The 13211-nt window shown below is 56.4% G+C and overlaps 1 protein-coding gene across 2 annotated transcripts in view; it reads left to right on the top strand.

The window, feature by feature from the left end:
- The window catches only part of LOC143807411 (fibulin-7-like), a 30080-nt gene extending 18837 nt beyond the window's left edge, over positions 1–11243 (top strand). For both annotated transcript variants that reach the window (XM_077288922.1, XM_077288921.1), the window contains exons 3-8: positions 2609–2759; positions 2833–3003; positions 6779–6904; positions 10312–10449; positions 10535–10670; positions 10770–11243. In XM_077288922.1, coding sequence (XP_077145037.1) covers positions 2609–2759; positions 2833–3003; positions 6779–6904; positions 10312–10449; positions 10535–10670; positions 10770–11130 — 1083 coding nt within the window. In that variant the 3' untranslated portion in view covers positions 11131–11243. The remainder of the gene's footprint in view (positions 1–2608; positions 2760–2832; positions 3004–6778; positions 6905–10311; positions 10450–10534; positions 10671–10769) is intronic.
- Positions 11244–13211: the final 1968 nt, after the last annotated feature.

The following is a 13211-nucleotide window of genomic DNA, read 5'->3' as shown; positions in this document are numbered from 1 at the left end:
TGTCAATGTCTCAGTACTGGTTCAGATCTCTCTTGGATTTCTCTGATGACCTGTCTACTCCAGCAGAAGCTAAGTCCTTGCTAGTCCATTTGCTGTTCATTGGTTTTCGAATATATTTCTCATTACATGCTTTGTTTTTTGTCCAGCTTGCTATTATGATATTTCCTTGCTAGCTGGAAGCTCTGGGGGTGCAGAGCTGCACCTCCACACCTTGAGTCGGTGTGGAGGTCTTTTTGCACACTCTGCGTGGTTTTTGTAGCTTTTAATACTGACCGCATAGTTCCCTTTCCTATCCTCTGGCTATCTAGAGAAGATTCGGCCTCCTTTGCTAAAATCTGTTTCATTCCTGTGTTTGTTACTTCCCTCTTAACTCACAGTCAATATTTGTGGGGGGCTACCTTTACTTTGGGGAATTTCTCTGAGGCAAGGTAGGCTGCTATTTCTATCTTTAGGGGTAGTTAGCTCTTAGGCTGTGAAGAGGCGTCTAGGGAGAGTTAGGTACGCTCCACGGCTATTTCTAGTGTGTGTGATAGGATTAGGGATTGCGGTCAGTAGAGTTACCACTTCCTCAGAGCTTGTCCCAGGTTTTCCATTTTAACCATCAGGTCATTTCGGGTGCCCCTAACCACCAGGTCCATAACAGACAAGCTAGTAATTTTAGATTTTTCTCCAAAAAAGGTAGGAAGTGTTTACAAAGTATAAAAAGATATTATAAAGACTATATCATATGTACAATATAGATTACAAATAAAATGGGATTAAAATGGAAGAGAACACTTACAGGTCGTTCAGATCATTTCATATCATCATGGCTTGCCGTGGGCTTTGTATGATGCACACATCTAGATGCATATAGCATCTGTACAGCAGATGGACCCTGGACACAAAGACACGGCAAGAATGCTGTCTCACTAAGGTATTCCTAGCCCAAAACCCAGGCATTCCCCTGCGGTGACATCACTTAGGGATTGAAACCTCCCCTTTTCTTAGAATATGAAAACTATTTTTACAAATATCTTGTATAAGAACTACACCAGGTTCCCAGGGTGCACCACGTTGGGGCGATTCTTTTAAGTGTAAGCACGGCGCAATTACATGGACCGCTTAAGGAGAAATCCACGCTTTGCACTCGTTGCGTTTAGCTGCTAGCGCCCTCAGTGAATGATAGATCTATCGATGGACATCCGGAATATATAATTCTTATATTTCTAGCCCGGATCGGTGCCCATATATATCACACTAATAGAAGAATCTCAACAAAAAGTACCAGTTTTGGTCAGTATTCGATGGGAGGGGGGAAATGAGGAGTCGAGGGAGACTGTAATTTGCAGCTGTCAGGGATCCCTCTCCGTGCTGTCACTAATTCATCATGTATCCGCTCTCAGCACATGACTTGGGGTTGTTCCTGCAAGGGTTAATCTATCTCCCCACTCTCAGTCCAGCATTCAACCTGTCCTATGCTGTAATGGGAGCATAAATCACACACCGACCCAGGCCACACACCTGCTCATCCATGCTGCCACCACTCACTGAATACACGGGCAATGAGTCCCGGAAATTACTAATACTGTCTTCCACTCATACGAATCATACAGTTTAAGGCTATGGATTCTTTTAGAACATTCAAGGTTCCACTTGTTAAAGTTTTATGCTTTAATACAAAAAAATAAGTGCTTACAGTAAAGAAACAGGTATACAAATATGGTAATAAAAAGACATACAACTATGCAAAACAGTATAAAATAAACAGGAGAAAACTTACAGAAATAGCTAACTTGTAGTCTGATTCTGCTCCCTGAGGGTAGGATGAATATAGACCGGATCACATCAGCTTCCCAGGCTGCCCTCACATGTGAACAATTTTGAATGTATACAAGCCAAATTTATAGTCGCCCTGGAGGTCAGGTTTCTAGACCAGCCCCTTAAGTTGATATTCTAATTGCTTGTTTTTAATTGGACCATGGCCGCGCCCCCAATGAATATATTATTTTCTCTGAGATCCTTTGTTTAAAGCTTTCCACAGAAAGTGTCAGGCTGTAATTGACATCTCTCTTCCAAAGAGCCAAAGGTGTGAACCTCTTCCTCTCTTTCTTGATCCTAGCTAGGTCCCCTGGCGAGATTGGAGACAAAAGTCTGCTGTCTCAGGAAAATACATATTAACACCTGGGTGAGACCTGCATCCTTCAGGACAGATGTTCAATTATTACTAGTCACACAATAAACCTATACATAGTTCACTGCACACATATATATTTATACATATTTCACTACAGCATCGTACAGCCATAAAACTTCAGTGGGTCTAGTGAGGGTTTTGAATTACACACATAGCAGCAGGCAGCATGTCTGTTCTCCACTCTTAGATGCTGCAGAGCTCAGTGTGCGCAACAATATACAGACAAATACCCCATGTTCCTGACAATCCCTGACCCCAGAGCTCATAATCTAATCTCCTATCACATAGTGTATCACTACTCCCATCATCCTCAGGTTTACAGACTGTGAAGAGCGGGGCGAGACCCCCTTCCTGGTTGCAGTGATGTTGGGGGGCATGATGTGGGGTCTCTGTAGATCGGGGGCAGTCAGCGGCAGTTCTCTGTACCCTCAGGTCTGCTCCGAGCAGCGGGAGGCTCTCCGCGTCCTGCGCCAGGTCCAGAAGCTGCTCACGGACCATGAGGCCTCGTACCTGCGGGGGGTGCGGACCCTCAGCAAAAGACTGAACCAGCTGAGGGGGCAACTGCAGAGACGGGAGGATAAAGGTGGGAGCTGCCCCCACCCCGCGATTTACCTGCCTGCTGACTGTCTCCTGACGGAGGTTTCTTCCCACCGCAGACTCCTGTCCACAGCTGAAGCCGCCGCGGCACGGTCGGATCCTGGGCAGAAAGCTGAAGCTGGGACACGAGCTGCACGTCCTGTGTGACCCCGGCTACCAGCTGAGCGGCTCCGAGTCCAGGACCTGCACGGAGAACCAGACCTGGAGCGGACAGCTGGCCGTCTGCAGCGGTAACAGCGGAGAGCGTGGCCAGGGCGGTGGGGTGGCAGAGGGTCAGGCGTGGAGCCTCCACATAAGAAATGGGGCAGTGGCCCGCAGACTCCTGGCACAATCTCGCACCCACCTAGATATCACTTCAGACATATGGCCGGCTAACATCACAGAGCCGCTCGTGAGAAGCCATCACGGCTGCTGTACAGTCTGAGAAGGGGGCTGGAAACCAGGCCCCCTCTGCGCATAGCACCAGTGTAAGTGACGCCCCCTCCGCTCATAGCTCCTGTGTCAGCCGGGCCCCCTTCGCTCATAGCGCCAGTGTCAGCCAGGCCCCCTCCGCGTATAGCACCAGTCAGCCGGGCCCCCTCCACTCATAGCGCCAGTGTCAGCCAGGCCCCCTCCACGCATAGCACCTGTCAGCCAGGCCCCCTTCGCTCATAGCGCCAGTGTCAGCTGGGCCCCTTTGCTCATAGCGCCAGTGTCAGCCAGGCCCCCTCCGCGCATAGCACCAATGTCAGCCGGGCCCCCTCCACTCATAGCGTCAGTGTCAGGCCAGGCCCCCTCCACTCATAGCACCAATGTCGGCCAGGCCCCCTCCTGTTGTGAATTCCGCTCTTGGGCTCCCTCCGGTGGTTGTAAGTAGCACTTTTGTGAATTCTGCTCTTGGGCTCCCTCCTGTGGTTTTGAGTGGTATAGCTGCTTCTTGGATTTAGTCTCGGCAGCTGCTTCCACTGATCTTCTTTCTGCTCGGCTATTTTAGTCTGGCTTTATCTCTCAATCAATGCCAGTTGTCATTTGTTCCTGCCTGGAGGCACGGCTCTTGGATTTCCCTGACACTCTGACCCGTTCAGCAAAGATAAGTCCTTGCTTGTCCTTTTGCAGTCCACTTGTTGTGGACCTATTGTTCAGCACATTTATGTTTTGTTCATTTGTCCAGCTTATCAGTATGGATCTATTTAGCTAAGCTGGAAGCTCTGGGCTGCAGATTTTGCCCTCCACACCTTTAGTCAGGTGTGGAGATTTTTGCATATCTCTGCGGTGGACTTTTTCTAGTTTTTATTACTGACCGCACAGTGTTTCTTTCCTTACTGTCTATCTAGCTAGAATTGGCCTCCTTTGCTAAATCTTGTTTCATACTACGTATGTCATTTCCTTCTCCTCTCACAGCCAATATTTGTGGGGGGCTGTCCTATCCTTTGGGGATTTTCTCTGAGGCAAGATAGCTTTCCTGTTTCTACCTTTAGGGGTAGCTAGTTCTCCGGCTGTGAGATGTCCAGGGAGTGACAGGAACATTCCACGGCTACTGCTAGTGTTGTGTTAAGATCAGGAACTGCAGTCTGTATAGTTACCACCTGCCCAGAGCTAGTCGCATGTCGCTCCTAAATTACCAGTCCATAACACCCTCCACTCATAGCACCAATGTCAGCCAGGCCCCCTCCGCTCATAGCACCAATGTCAGCCGGGCCCCCTCTGCTCATAGCATCAGTGTCAGCTGGGCCCCCTCCGCTCATAGCACCAATGTCAGCCAGGCCCCCTCCACTCATAGCACCAATGTCGGCCAGGCCCCCTCCACTCATAGCACCAATGTCAGCCAGGCCCCCTCCGCTCATAGCACCAATGTCAGCCGGGCCCCCTCTGCTCATAGCACCAATGTCAGCCATGCCCCTCCGCTCATAGCACCAATGTCAGCCGAGCCCCCTCCTTGCATAGCACTAGTGTCAGCCAGGCCCCCTCCGCTCATAGCGCCAGTGTCAGCCGGGCCCCCTCCACTCATAGCACCTGTCAGCCGGGCCCCCTCCGCGCATAGCACCAATGTCAGCCGGGCCCCCTCCACTCATAGCGCCAGTGTCAGCCAGGCCCCCTCCGCGCATAGCACCTGTCAGCCAGGCCCCCTTCGCTCATAGCGCCAGTGTCAGCTGGGCCCCTTCGCTCATAGCGCCATTGTCAGCCAGGCCCCCACTGCGCATAGCACCAATGTCAGCCGGGCCCCCTCCACTCATAGCGTCAGTGTCAGGCCAGGCCCCCTCCTTGCATAGCACCAATGTCAGCCAGCCCACCCTCAGCTCACAGCACCAATGTCAGCCGGGCCCCCTTTTTGCATAGCACCAATGTCAGCCGAGCCCCCTCCGTTCATAGCACCAATGTCAGCCGAGCCACCTCCTTGCATAGCACCAATGTCAGCTGAGCCCCCTCCGCTCATAGCACCAATGTCAGCCAGGCCCCCTCCGCTCATAACACCAGTGTTAGCCGGGCCCCCTCCGCTCATAGCGCCAGTGTCAACCAGGCCCCCTCCGCGCATAGCACCTGTCAGCCAGGCCCCCTTTGCTCATAGCGCCAGTGTCAGCTGGGCCCCTTCGCTCATAGCGCCAGTGTCAGCCAGGCCCCCTCCGCTCATAGCGTCTGTCAGGCCAGGCCCCCTCCGCGCATAGCACCAGTGTCAGCCAAGCCCCCTCCTTGCATAGCACCAATGTCAGCCGGCCCCCCCCTCAGCTCATAGCACCAATGTCAGCCGGGCCCCCTCCACTCATAGCGTCTGTCAGGCCAGGCCCCCTCCTTGCATAGCACCAATGTCAGCCGGCCCCCCCTCAGCTCATAGCACCAATGTCAGCCGGGCCCCCTTTTTGCATAGCACCAATGTCAGCCGAGCCCCCTCCGTTCATAGCACCAATGTCAGCCGAGCCACCTCCTTGCATAGCACCAATGTCAGCTGAGCCCACTCCGCTCATAGCACCAATGTCAGCCGGGCCCCCTCCGCTCATAGCACCAGTGTCAGCCGGGCCCCCTCCGCTCATAGCGCCAGTGTCAACCAGGCCCCCTCCGCGCATAGCACCAATGTCAACCAGGCCCCCTCTGCTCATAGCATCAGTGTCAGCTGGGCCCCCTCCGCTCATAGCACCAATGTCAGCCATGCCCCTCCGCTCATAGCACCAGTGTCAGCCGAGCCCCCTCCTTGCATAGCACTAGTGTCAGCCAGGCCCCCTCCGCTCATAGCACCAATGTCAGCCAGGGCCCCTCCGCTCATAGCACCAATGTCAGCCAGACCCCCTCCACTCATAGCACTAGTGTCAGCCGGCCCCCTCCGCTCATAGCACAAGTGTCAGCCGGGCCCCCTCCACTCATAGCACCAATGTCAGCGAGGCCCCCTCTGCTCATAGCACCAGTGTCAGCTGGGCCCCCTCCGCTCATAGCACAAGTGTCAGTTGGGCCCCCTCCGCTCATAGCATGTCAGCCGGGCCCCCTCCGCTCATAGCACCAGTGTCAGCCGGGCCCCCTCCGCTCATAGCACCAGTGTCAGCCGGGCCCCCTCCGCTCATAGCACCAGTGTCAGCCGGGCCCCCTCCGCTCATAGCACCAATGTCAGCCGGGCCCCCTCCGCTCATAGCACCAATGTCAGCCAGGCCCCTGCCATGGCTGTAGAGGGGGCAGGATGAGGCTGTTTCGGGGACTGGCTGAGGCGGTGGATGGGGCTAGGTGACGCTGTGGCAGGGGCCTGGTTGAGGTTGTGGAGAGGGCTGGCTGAGGCTTTGGCGGGGGCTAGCTGAGGCTGTGGTTGGTTGAGGCTGTGGAGGGGGCTGGCTGAGGGCCATGTCGTCATCAGCAGTGAGGAGGCAGATAAGGGGTCCGGTCACTATAGACCCCAAGTAATAATATGATCTGCTGCCCTGTTAAACCACACTGCCCCGCGCAGTTCTGGGACCCCATGCTATACATTGGCCCTTGGGGGGGCTACAGATGGAAGCAGCTTTTGGGTGGAGGGTCCAGGATACTTTCACGTGTTTTCTTTGTCCACAGAGCTGCCGTCTGCAACCAACACGTCGTCCTCAGCGCTGCGTCCGGCCCGCTGCTCCACCGCGCAGGGAGTGCAGCACTGCTCCTGTGACCCCGGATACCTCATCCAGACCGGGGGTCTCTGTCAGGGTAACTGCTTCACCCCGCTCCGTGTACCCCAGACCCAGTGTGACCCCATAGATGAAGCGAAGGATGTTACTCGCTGTTGGTGAACTGTACGATCTGCTCCTCGCGATGAAATCTATCCGCAGCACCTCGTGCTCTGCTCCGCCTCGTGTTCAGCGTTGCCTCTGCGCATCGTGCTCGGCTCCGCCTCTGCGCCACGTGCTCGGTTCCGCCTCTGCGCCTCCTGCTCCGCTCCGCCTCTGCGCCTCATGTTCAGCGTTAACATAAATGATAATAAAGGGTGCACTCTAGCTGGATATATCCCTAAAATCAGAGAAAGAGGGTGCCGAGCCCAGTCCAATAATGTGAATAATGGAAAACGAAGAAAACAGATTGGACTATAAAGGGCCCGCACAACCACATGGTATAGAAAATGTAGCAAAACGTTTATTGAACACCACAAAAAACACATAAAAACAATTAAAATACAACCAGTGTAAACATAACACCCCTATTCCAGCATAATAAGTCTGCAAGCAGTAGAAAAATGCAATATATCAAACCGAACTGGCATTAATATATACCCCTGCAAATATAGAAAATATACATGTATACATATGCAGAGACAAGAAGTCCCTAATGATGTGCACAAAGTGGCAAAATATCTAATAGATGCATAATAAGCGCCTAATAAGGAATTTGATACAGAGCTCACCATATACCTCATAAATGGAGTGAAGATATGATGCTAAAAAAAGGGGTTAGTGTCTATGCAAAACGATAGCATGCCATGAATGTTCAGCTAGCTGAAGAGGGAAAACAGCTGAAGCCCAAAAGTAATCTGGCCCTAAACAATCAAGCAGATGTCCATGCCCTGGGTGACCGGCAGTGGGACAGAATGGGGTGTATGAAGGAAACCCACGCGTATCGCCGCCGCAGCGGCTTCGTCAGGGAAAGTGGGTTTAGTGGTGACATACTCACGTTTAAGTAGAAGCAGTAATCAACTATAATGAAAGCAGCCGCGAGGTCGAAGAATGGTCAGCGTGGACCGGAAGGCGCACATGAGTAAGTAAAGAGGCAGCAGAGCGGAAGTGTAGAAGCTCTCCATGGAGACGGGTGGCACGTGCGCAGATGCGCCTCAGAATTGAGCTGCACTGCGCAAGCGTCCGGGAGGACGAAGCAAGCAGCACACAGAGGCACCCAAGATAAAAGGTGCCAAAAGCGACAGACACTTGAAAAGCAATACCATCGGGCATATGAGCAAAAAAAGTGTAAGAAAGCCGGTGAAAGGACAATGAGGAAAAAAATGTGTCATTAATGCATATGAAATACAACAGTATATGTGCAGATGCCTATCTGATAGAACTAAATTAAATGATGTATAAACCATAAGCACATATATGCAAGAGAATTCCACAAATGGTTCCTGAAGCAGAGGGCAGATGAATAATTCATGGCCCGCATACAGGAGTGCATTTGCTGATGATCCGTGACGGTCCTAAGACAAGGGGGAAGAAGGCAAGAGGGCACAGATATGTAACACATCCAGAGAATTGTCCATCTTCACTCTTCCAATTGACCCGCTGTAAAGTAGTGGGAAAAAAAAAGCCACAATGCGTGTCCAGGAGCCATATTCTGGAATGCGTAAACTTAAACCAGTGAGCAGTTCATTGCCATATTGTCCAAAAATATGAACTAGCTGCAGAACATATGTAAGAAACTAGAACATCCAGTAACACATTTTTCTTGTATATAGTCCATGGATGCCAATACGGGTCCAGTTCCAGAATCGACCAACTCCAAACCGATCTGAATTCAAACCGAGTGATTTGCGTGGAAGTCCCAAATAAGGGGTCTACGGCAGGTCATGTACAGGAGAGAAAGACATCCGACGTCCAATAATTTATATAGTCAATGAATGCTGGAACGTATCCAATCGATCCTGATGGATAACTAAAAGGAGGAAAACAGTAATGGAAATATTAGATGTAAAGCCACGAGTAAAAAATGGATCAACTGCCCGAAAACCCGTGAAAAGAAGTTCCTCATTCAATCCAGAGGGAGCAACCGATTTTAGCTGAAAAATGCATCTGGATTCTATTTGTAAAAGCAATTGACGTCTGTCCCCCCCTCTCTCATTAGGGGTGAGTTTTTGCAGACCCACCACCCTGAGGTTGGTTGAAGAACCGCCATGTTTGTTGAGGAAATGTTCAGCCACTGGGGTGAGGGTCTTTCCTTTCCTCAAATCTGAGGCAGCCAGATGTATCGTGGAGATGTGTTTCTGGATTCGTCTCCTCAGCTCTTGCGACGTCTGCCCAACGTATACCAACTTACACGGGCAGATCAGAGTGTAGATTACGTCCCTGGATTTACAATTGATGTACATCCTAAGGGGATGTCGACTAAGGAGTGTAGGGTGAATAACGAGGTCGCGGGTCGAGACCATGTGAGGACAGATGTTACAGTCCCCACATGGGAATGAACGCCTCAAGATGATCATGTTCAGCGTTGCCTCTGCGCCTCGTGCTCGGCTCCGCCTCTGCGCCTCGTGCTCAGCTCCGCCTCTGCGCCTCGTGCTCGGCTCCGCCTCTGCGCCTCGTGCTCGGCTCCGCCTCTGCGCCTCGTGCTCAGCTCCGCCTCTGCGCCTCGTGCTCGGCTCCGCCTCTGCGCCTCGTGCTCGGCTCCGCCTCTGCGCCTCGTGCTCGGCTCCGCCTCTGCGCCTCGTGCTCGGCTCCGCCTCTGCGCCTCGTGCTCGGCTCCGCCTCTGCGCCTCGTGCTCGGCTCCGCCTCTGCGCCTCGTGCTTGGCTCCGCCTCATGCTCGGCTCCGCTTCAGCGCCTCGTGCTCGGTTCCGCGCCTCGTGCTCGGCTCCGCGCCTCGTACTCGGCTCCGCGCCTCGTACTCGGCTCCGCGCCTCGTACTCGGCTCATGCTCGGTTCCGCCTCTGCGCCTCGTGCTCAGCTGCGCCTCGTGCTTGGCTCCGCCTCTGCGCCTCATGCTCGGCTCCGCCTCTGCGCCTCGTGCTCGGCTCCGCCTCTGCGCCTCGTGCTCGGCTCCGCGCCTCGTACTCGGTTCCGCCTCTGCGCCTCATGCTCGGTTCCGCCTCTGCGCCTCGTGCTCAGCTGCGCCTCGTGCTCGGCTCCGCCTCTGCGCCTCATGCTCGGCTCCGCCTCTGCGCCTCGTACTCGGCTCCGCCTCTGCGCCTCGTACTCTGCTCCGCTTCAGCGCCTCGTGCTCGGTTCCGCCTCTGCGCCTCGTGCTTGGCTCCGCCCCACAGCACACTACACACTGGCTCTGGTCTCACACTATTTGGGAACGTTCACTGTCCAAACCCTGAATACAGCACTTCCTACAGCTGCAGGGCTGTCACAATGTATCGGTGCACCCTACCGGGGCCGCAGTGCCTCCTCATTCTGCCTCTTCTCCCCCCAGACATCGATGAATGTGGTTTGTACCAAGGAAGGGCCGGCTCTAAGCTCTGTGTGCACGAATGTGTGAACACGCCGGGGGCGTACCATTGTGTGTGTCCGCGGGGGTACCTCCTCGAGTCACAGCCCAACACTTGTAAAGGTATGGTGGACACGATGCGGCTCAGAGGTGGTCGGCTCAGAGGTGGTCGGCGCGCAGCTCTTCACCGCGTCCTCCTCTTGTGCAGATGTAGACGAATGTGTCTCCAAGGAGGCGGCCTGTCCTGGAGAACAATGCGTCAATCTCTATGGCGGCTTCACCTGCGTGCGACCGGAGTGTCCCAAGCCCAAGATGAACGCCACCTACGTGAAGGTGTCCGGCCAGTGAGTACGAGGAGGCGGCACGTCATCGCACCTGTGGGGGGCGCACGTTTCCTGCAGTGCCCCCGCTTCTGACCGCTTCCCCCTCCTGTCTCCTTGCAGCCAGTGTGAGCGGACCCCCTGCCCGGTGGGAAGCAGCGGCTGCCTGGACGCCCCCCACTCCGTCTCCTTCCACTACATCCCTGTACAGTCCCAGCTGCCGGTGCCCCGCGTCCTGTTCACCATGACAGCCCCCCGCTCCCAGGCGGAGAGCCAGCGCTTCACCCTGACCAGAGGCAAAGGGCCCCGAGGCCTGGAAGTCCGTCAGGCCGGCCGCCACCGCGGGGAGCTGCTCCTCACCAAGCCCGTGAGCGGCCCGGCCGAGATCCAGGTGGACGTGGAGATGGAGGAGACGTCCGCGGAGGGGCCGCAAGGCCGACACGTCTTCACCGTCACAATATTCGTCTCGCAGTTCACCTTTTAGGGAGCCGGCGCCTGGGGGTTAATATGCGCAGCTTCTGCCCAGAAGGGTTAATCATGGCTCCGCCGCGCTATGCCAAATGTATGGGTCTGGTAAATAAACAAGCTTCATCCGCTCAGGGCCTGGCCCGTCTGAGGGCGAGAGGGTGGCACGGCCCGCACCGCGAGGTAACACGAGGACAGGGGCAGCGGACAAAGGGCGACTTGTGGAGAGCTGGGAATAACGGGACCCTGGGCCCAGAACAACACACAGAGGAGGCCGCCACAGGCCTAGAGGTGGGCGACTTGTGGAGAGCTGGGAATAACGGGACCCTGGGCCCAGAACAACACACAGAGGAGGCGGCCGCCACAGGCCTAGAGGTGGGCGACCAGTGCCCCCCACACAGAGGAGGGTGACCAGTGCCACACACCTACACAGAGGAGGGCGACCGGTGCCCCCCGCCACACACCTACACAGAGGAGGGCGACCGGTGCCCCCCGCCACACACCTACACAGAGGAGGGCAACCGGTGCCCCCCGCCACACACCTACACAGAGGAGGGCAACCGGTGCCCCCCGCCACACACCTACACAGAGGAGGGAGACCGGTGCCCCCCGCCACACACCTACACAGAGGAGGGAGACCGGTGCCCCCCGCCACACACCTACACAGAGGAGGGCGACCGGTGCCCCCCGCCACACACCTACACAGAGGAGGGAGACCGATGCCCCCCGCGCCACACACCTACACAGAGGAGGGCGACCGATGCCCCCCGCCACACACCTACACAGAGGAGGGCGACCGATGCCCCCCGCCACACACCTACACAGAGGAGGGCGACCGGTGCCACACACCTACACAGAGGGCGACCGGTGCCCCCCGCCACACACCTACACAGAGGAGGGCGACCGATGCCCCCCGCCACACACCTACACAGAGGAGGGCGACCGATGCCCCCCGCCACACACCTACACAGAGGAGGGCGACCGGTGCCACACACCTACACAGAGGGCGACCGGTGCCCCCCGCCACACACCTACACAGAGGAGGGCAACCGGTGCCCCCCGCCACACACCTACACAGAGGAGGGAGACCGGTGCCCCCCGCCACACACCTACACAGAGGAGGGCGACCGATGCCCCCCGCCACACACCTACACAGAGGAGGGCGACCGGTGCCCCCCGCCACACACCTACACAGAGGAGGGAGACCGATGCCCCCCGCGCCACACACCTACACAGAGGAGGGCGACCGATGCCCCCCGCCACACACCTACACAGAGGAGGGCGACCGATGCCCCCCGCCACACACCTACACAGAGGAGGGCGACCGATGCCCCCCGCCACACACCTACACAGAGGAGGGCGACCGATGCCCCCCGCCACACACCTACACAGAGGAGGGTGACCGGTGCCCCCCGCCACACACCTACACAGAGGAGGGCGACCGGTGCACCTTGCCACACACACCTACACAGAGGGCGACCGGTGCCCCCCGCGCCACACACCTACACAGAGGGCGACCGGTGCCCCCCGCGCCACACACCTACACAGAGGAGGGAGACCGATGCCCCCCGCCACACACCTACACAGAGGAGGGCGACCGGTGCCACACACCTACACAGAGGGCGACCGGTGCCCCCCGCCACACACCTACACAGAGGAGGGCAACCGGTGCCCCCCGCCACACGCCTACACCGAGGAGGGCAACCGGTGCCCCCCGCGCCACACACCTACAAAGGAGGGAGACCGGTGCCCCGCCACACACCTACACAGAGGAGGGCGACCGGTGCCCCGCGCCACACACCTACACAGAGGAGGGCGACCGGTGCCCCCCGCGCCACACACCTACACAGAGGAGGGCGACCGGTGCCCCCCGCCACACACCTACACAGAGGAAGGCAACCGGTGCCCCCCGCGCCACACACCTACACAGAGGAGGGCGACCGGTGCCACCCGCCACACACCTACACAGGAAGGCGACCGATGCCCCCCGCCACACACCTACACAGAGGAGGGCGACCGATGCCCCCCGCGCCACACACCTACAAAGGAGGGAGACCAGTGCCCCGCCACACACCTACACAGAGGAGGGCGACCGGTGCC

This window comes from Ranitomeya variabilis, chromosome 2, assembly GCF_051348905.1.
Source record: "Ranitomeya variabilis isolate aRanVar5 chromosome 2, aRanVar5.hap1, whole genome shotgun sequence".
Classification (NCBI taxonomy): domain Eukaryota; kingdom Metazoa; phylum Chordata; class Amphibia; order Anura; family Dendrobatidae; genus Ranitomeya; species Ranitomeya variabilis.
This window is presented reverse-complemented; position numbering and strand designations above follow the sequence as displayed.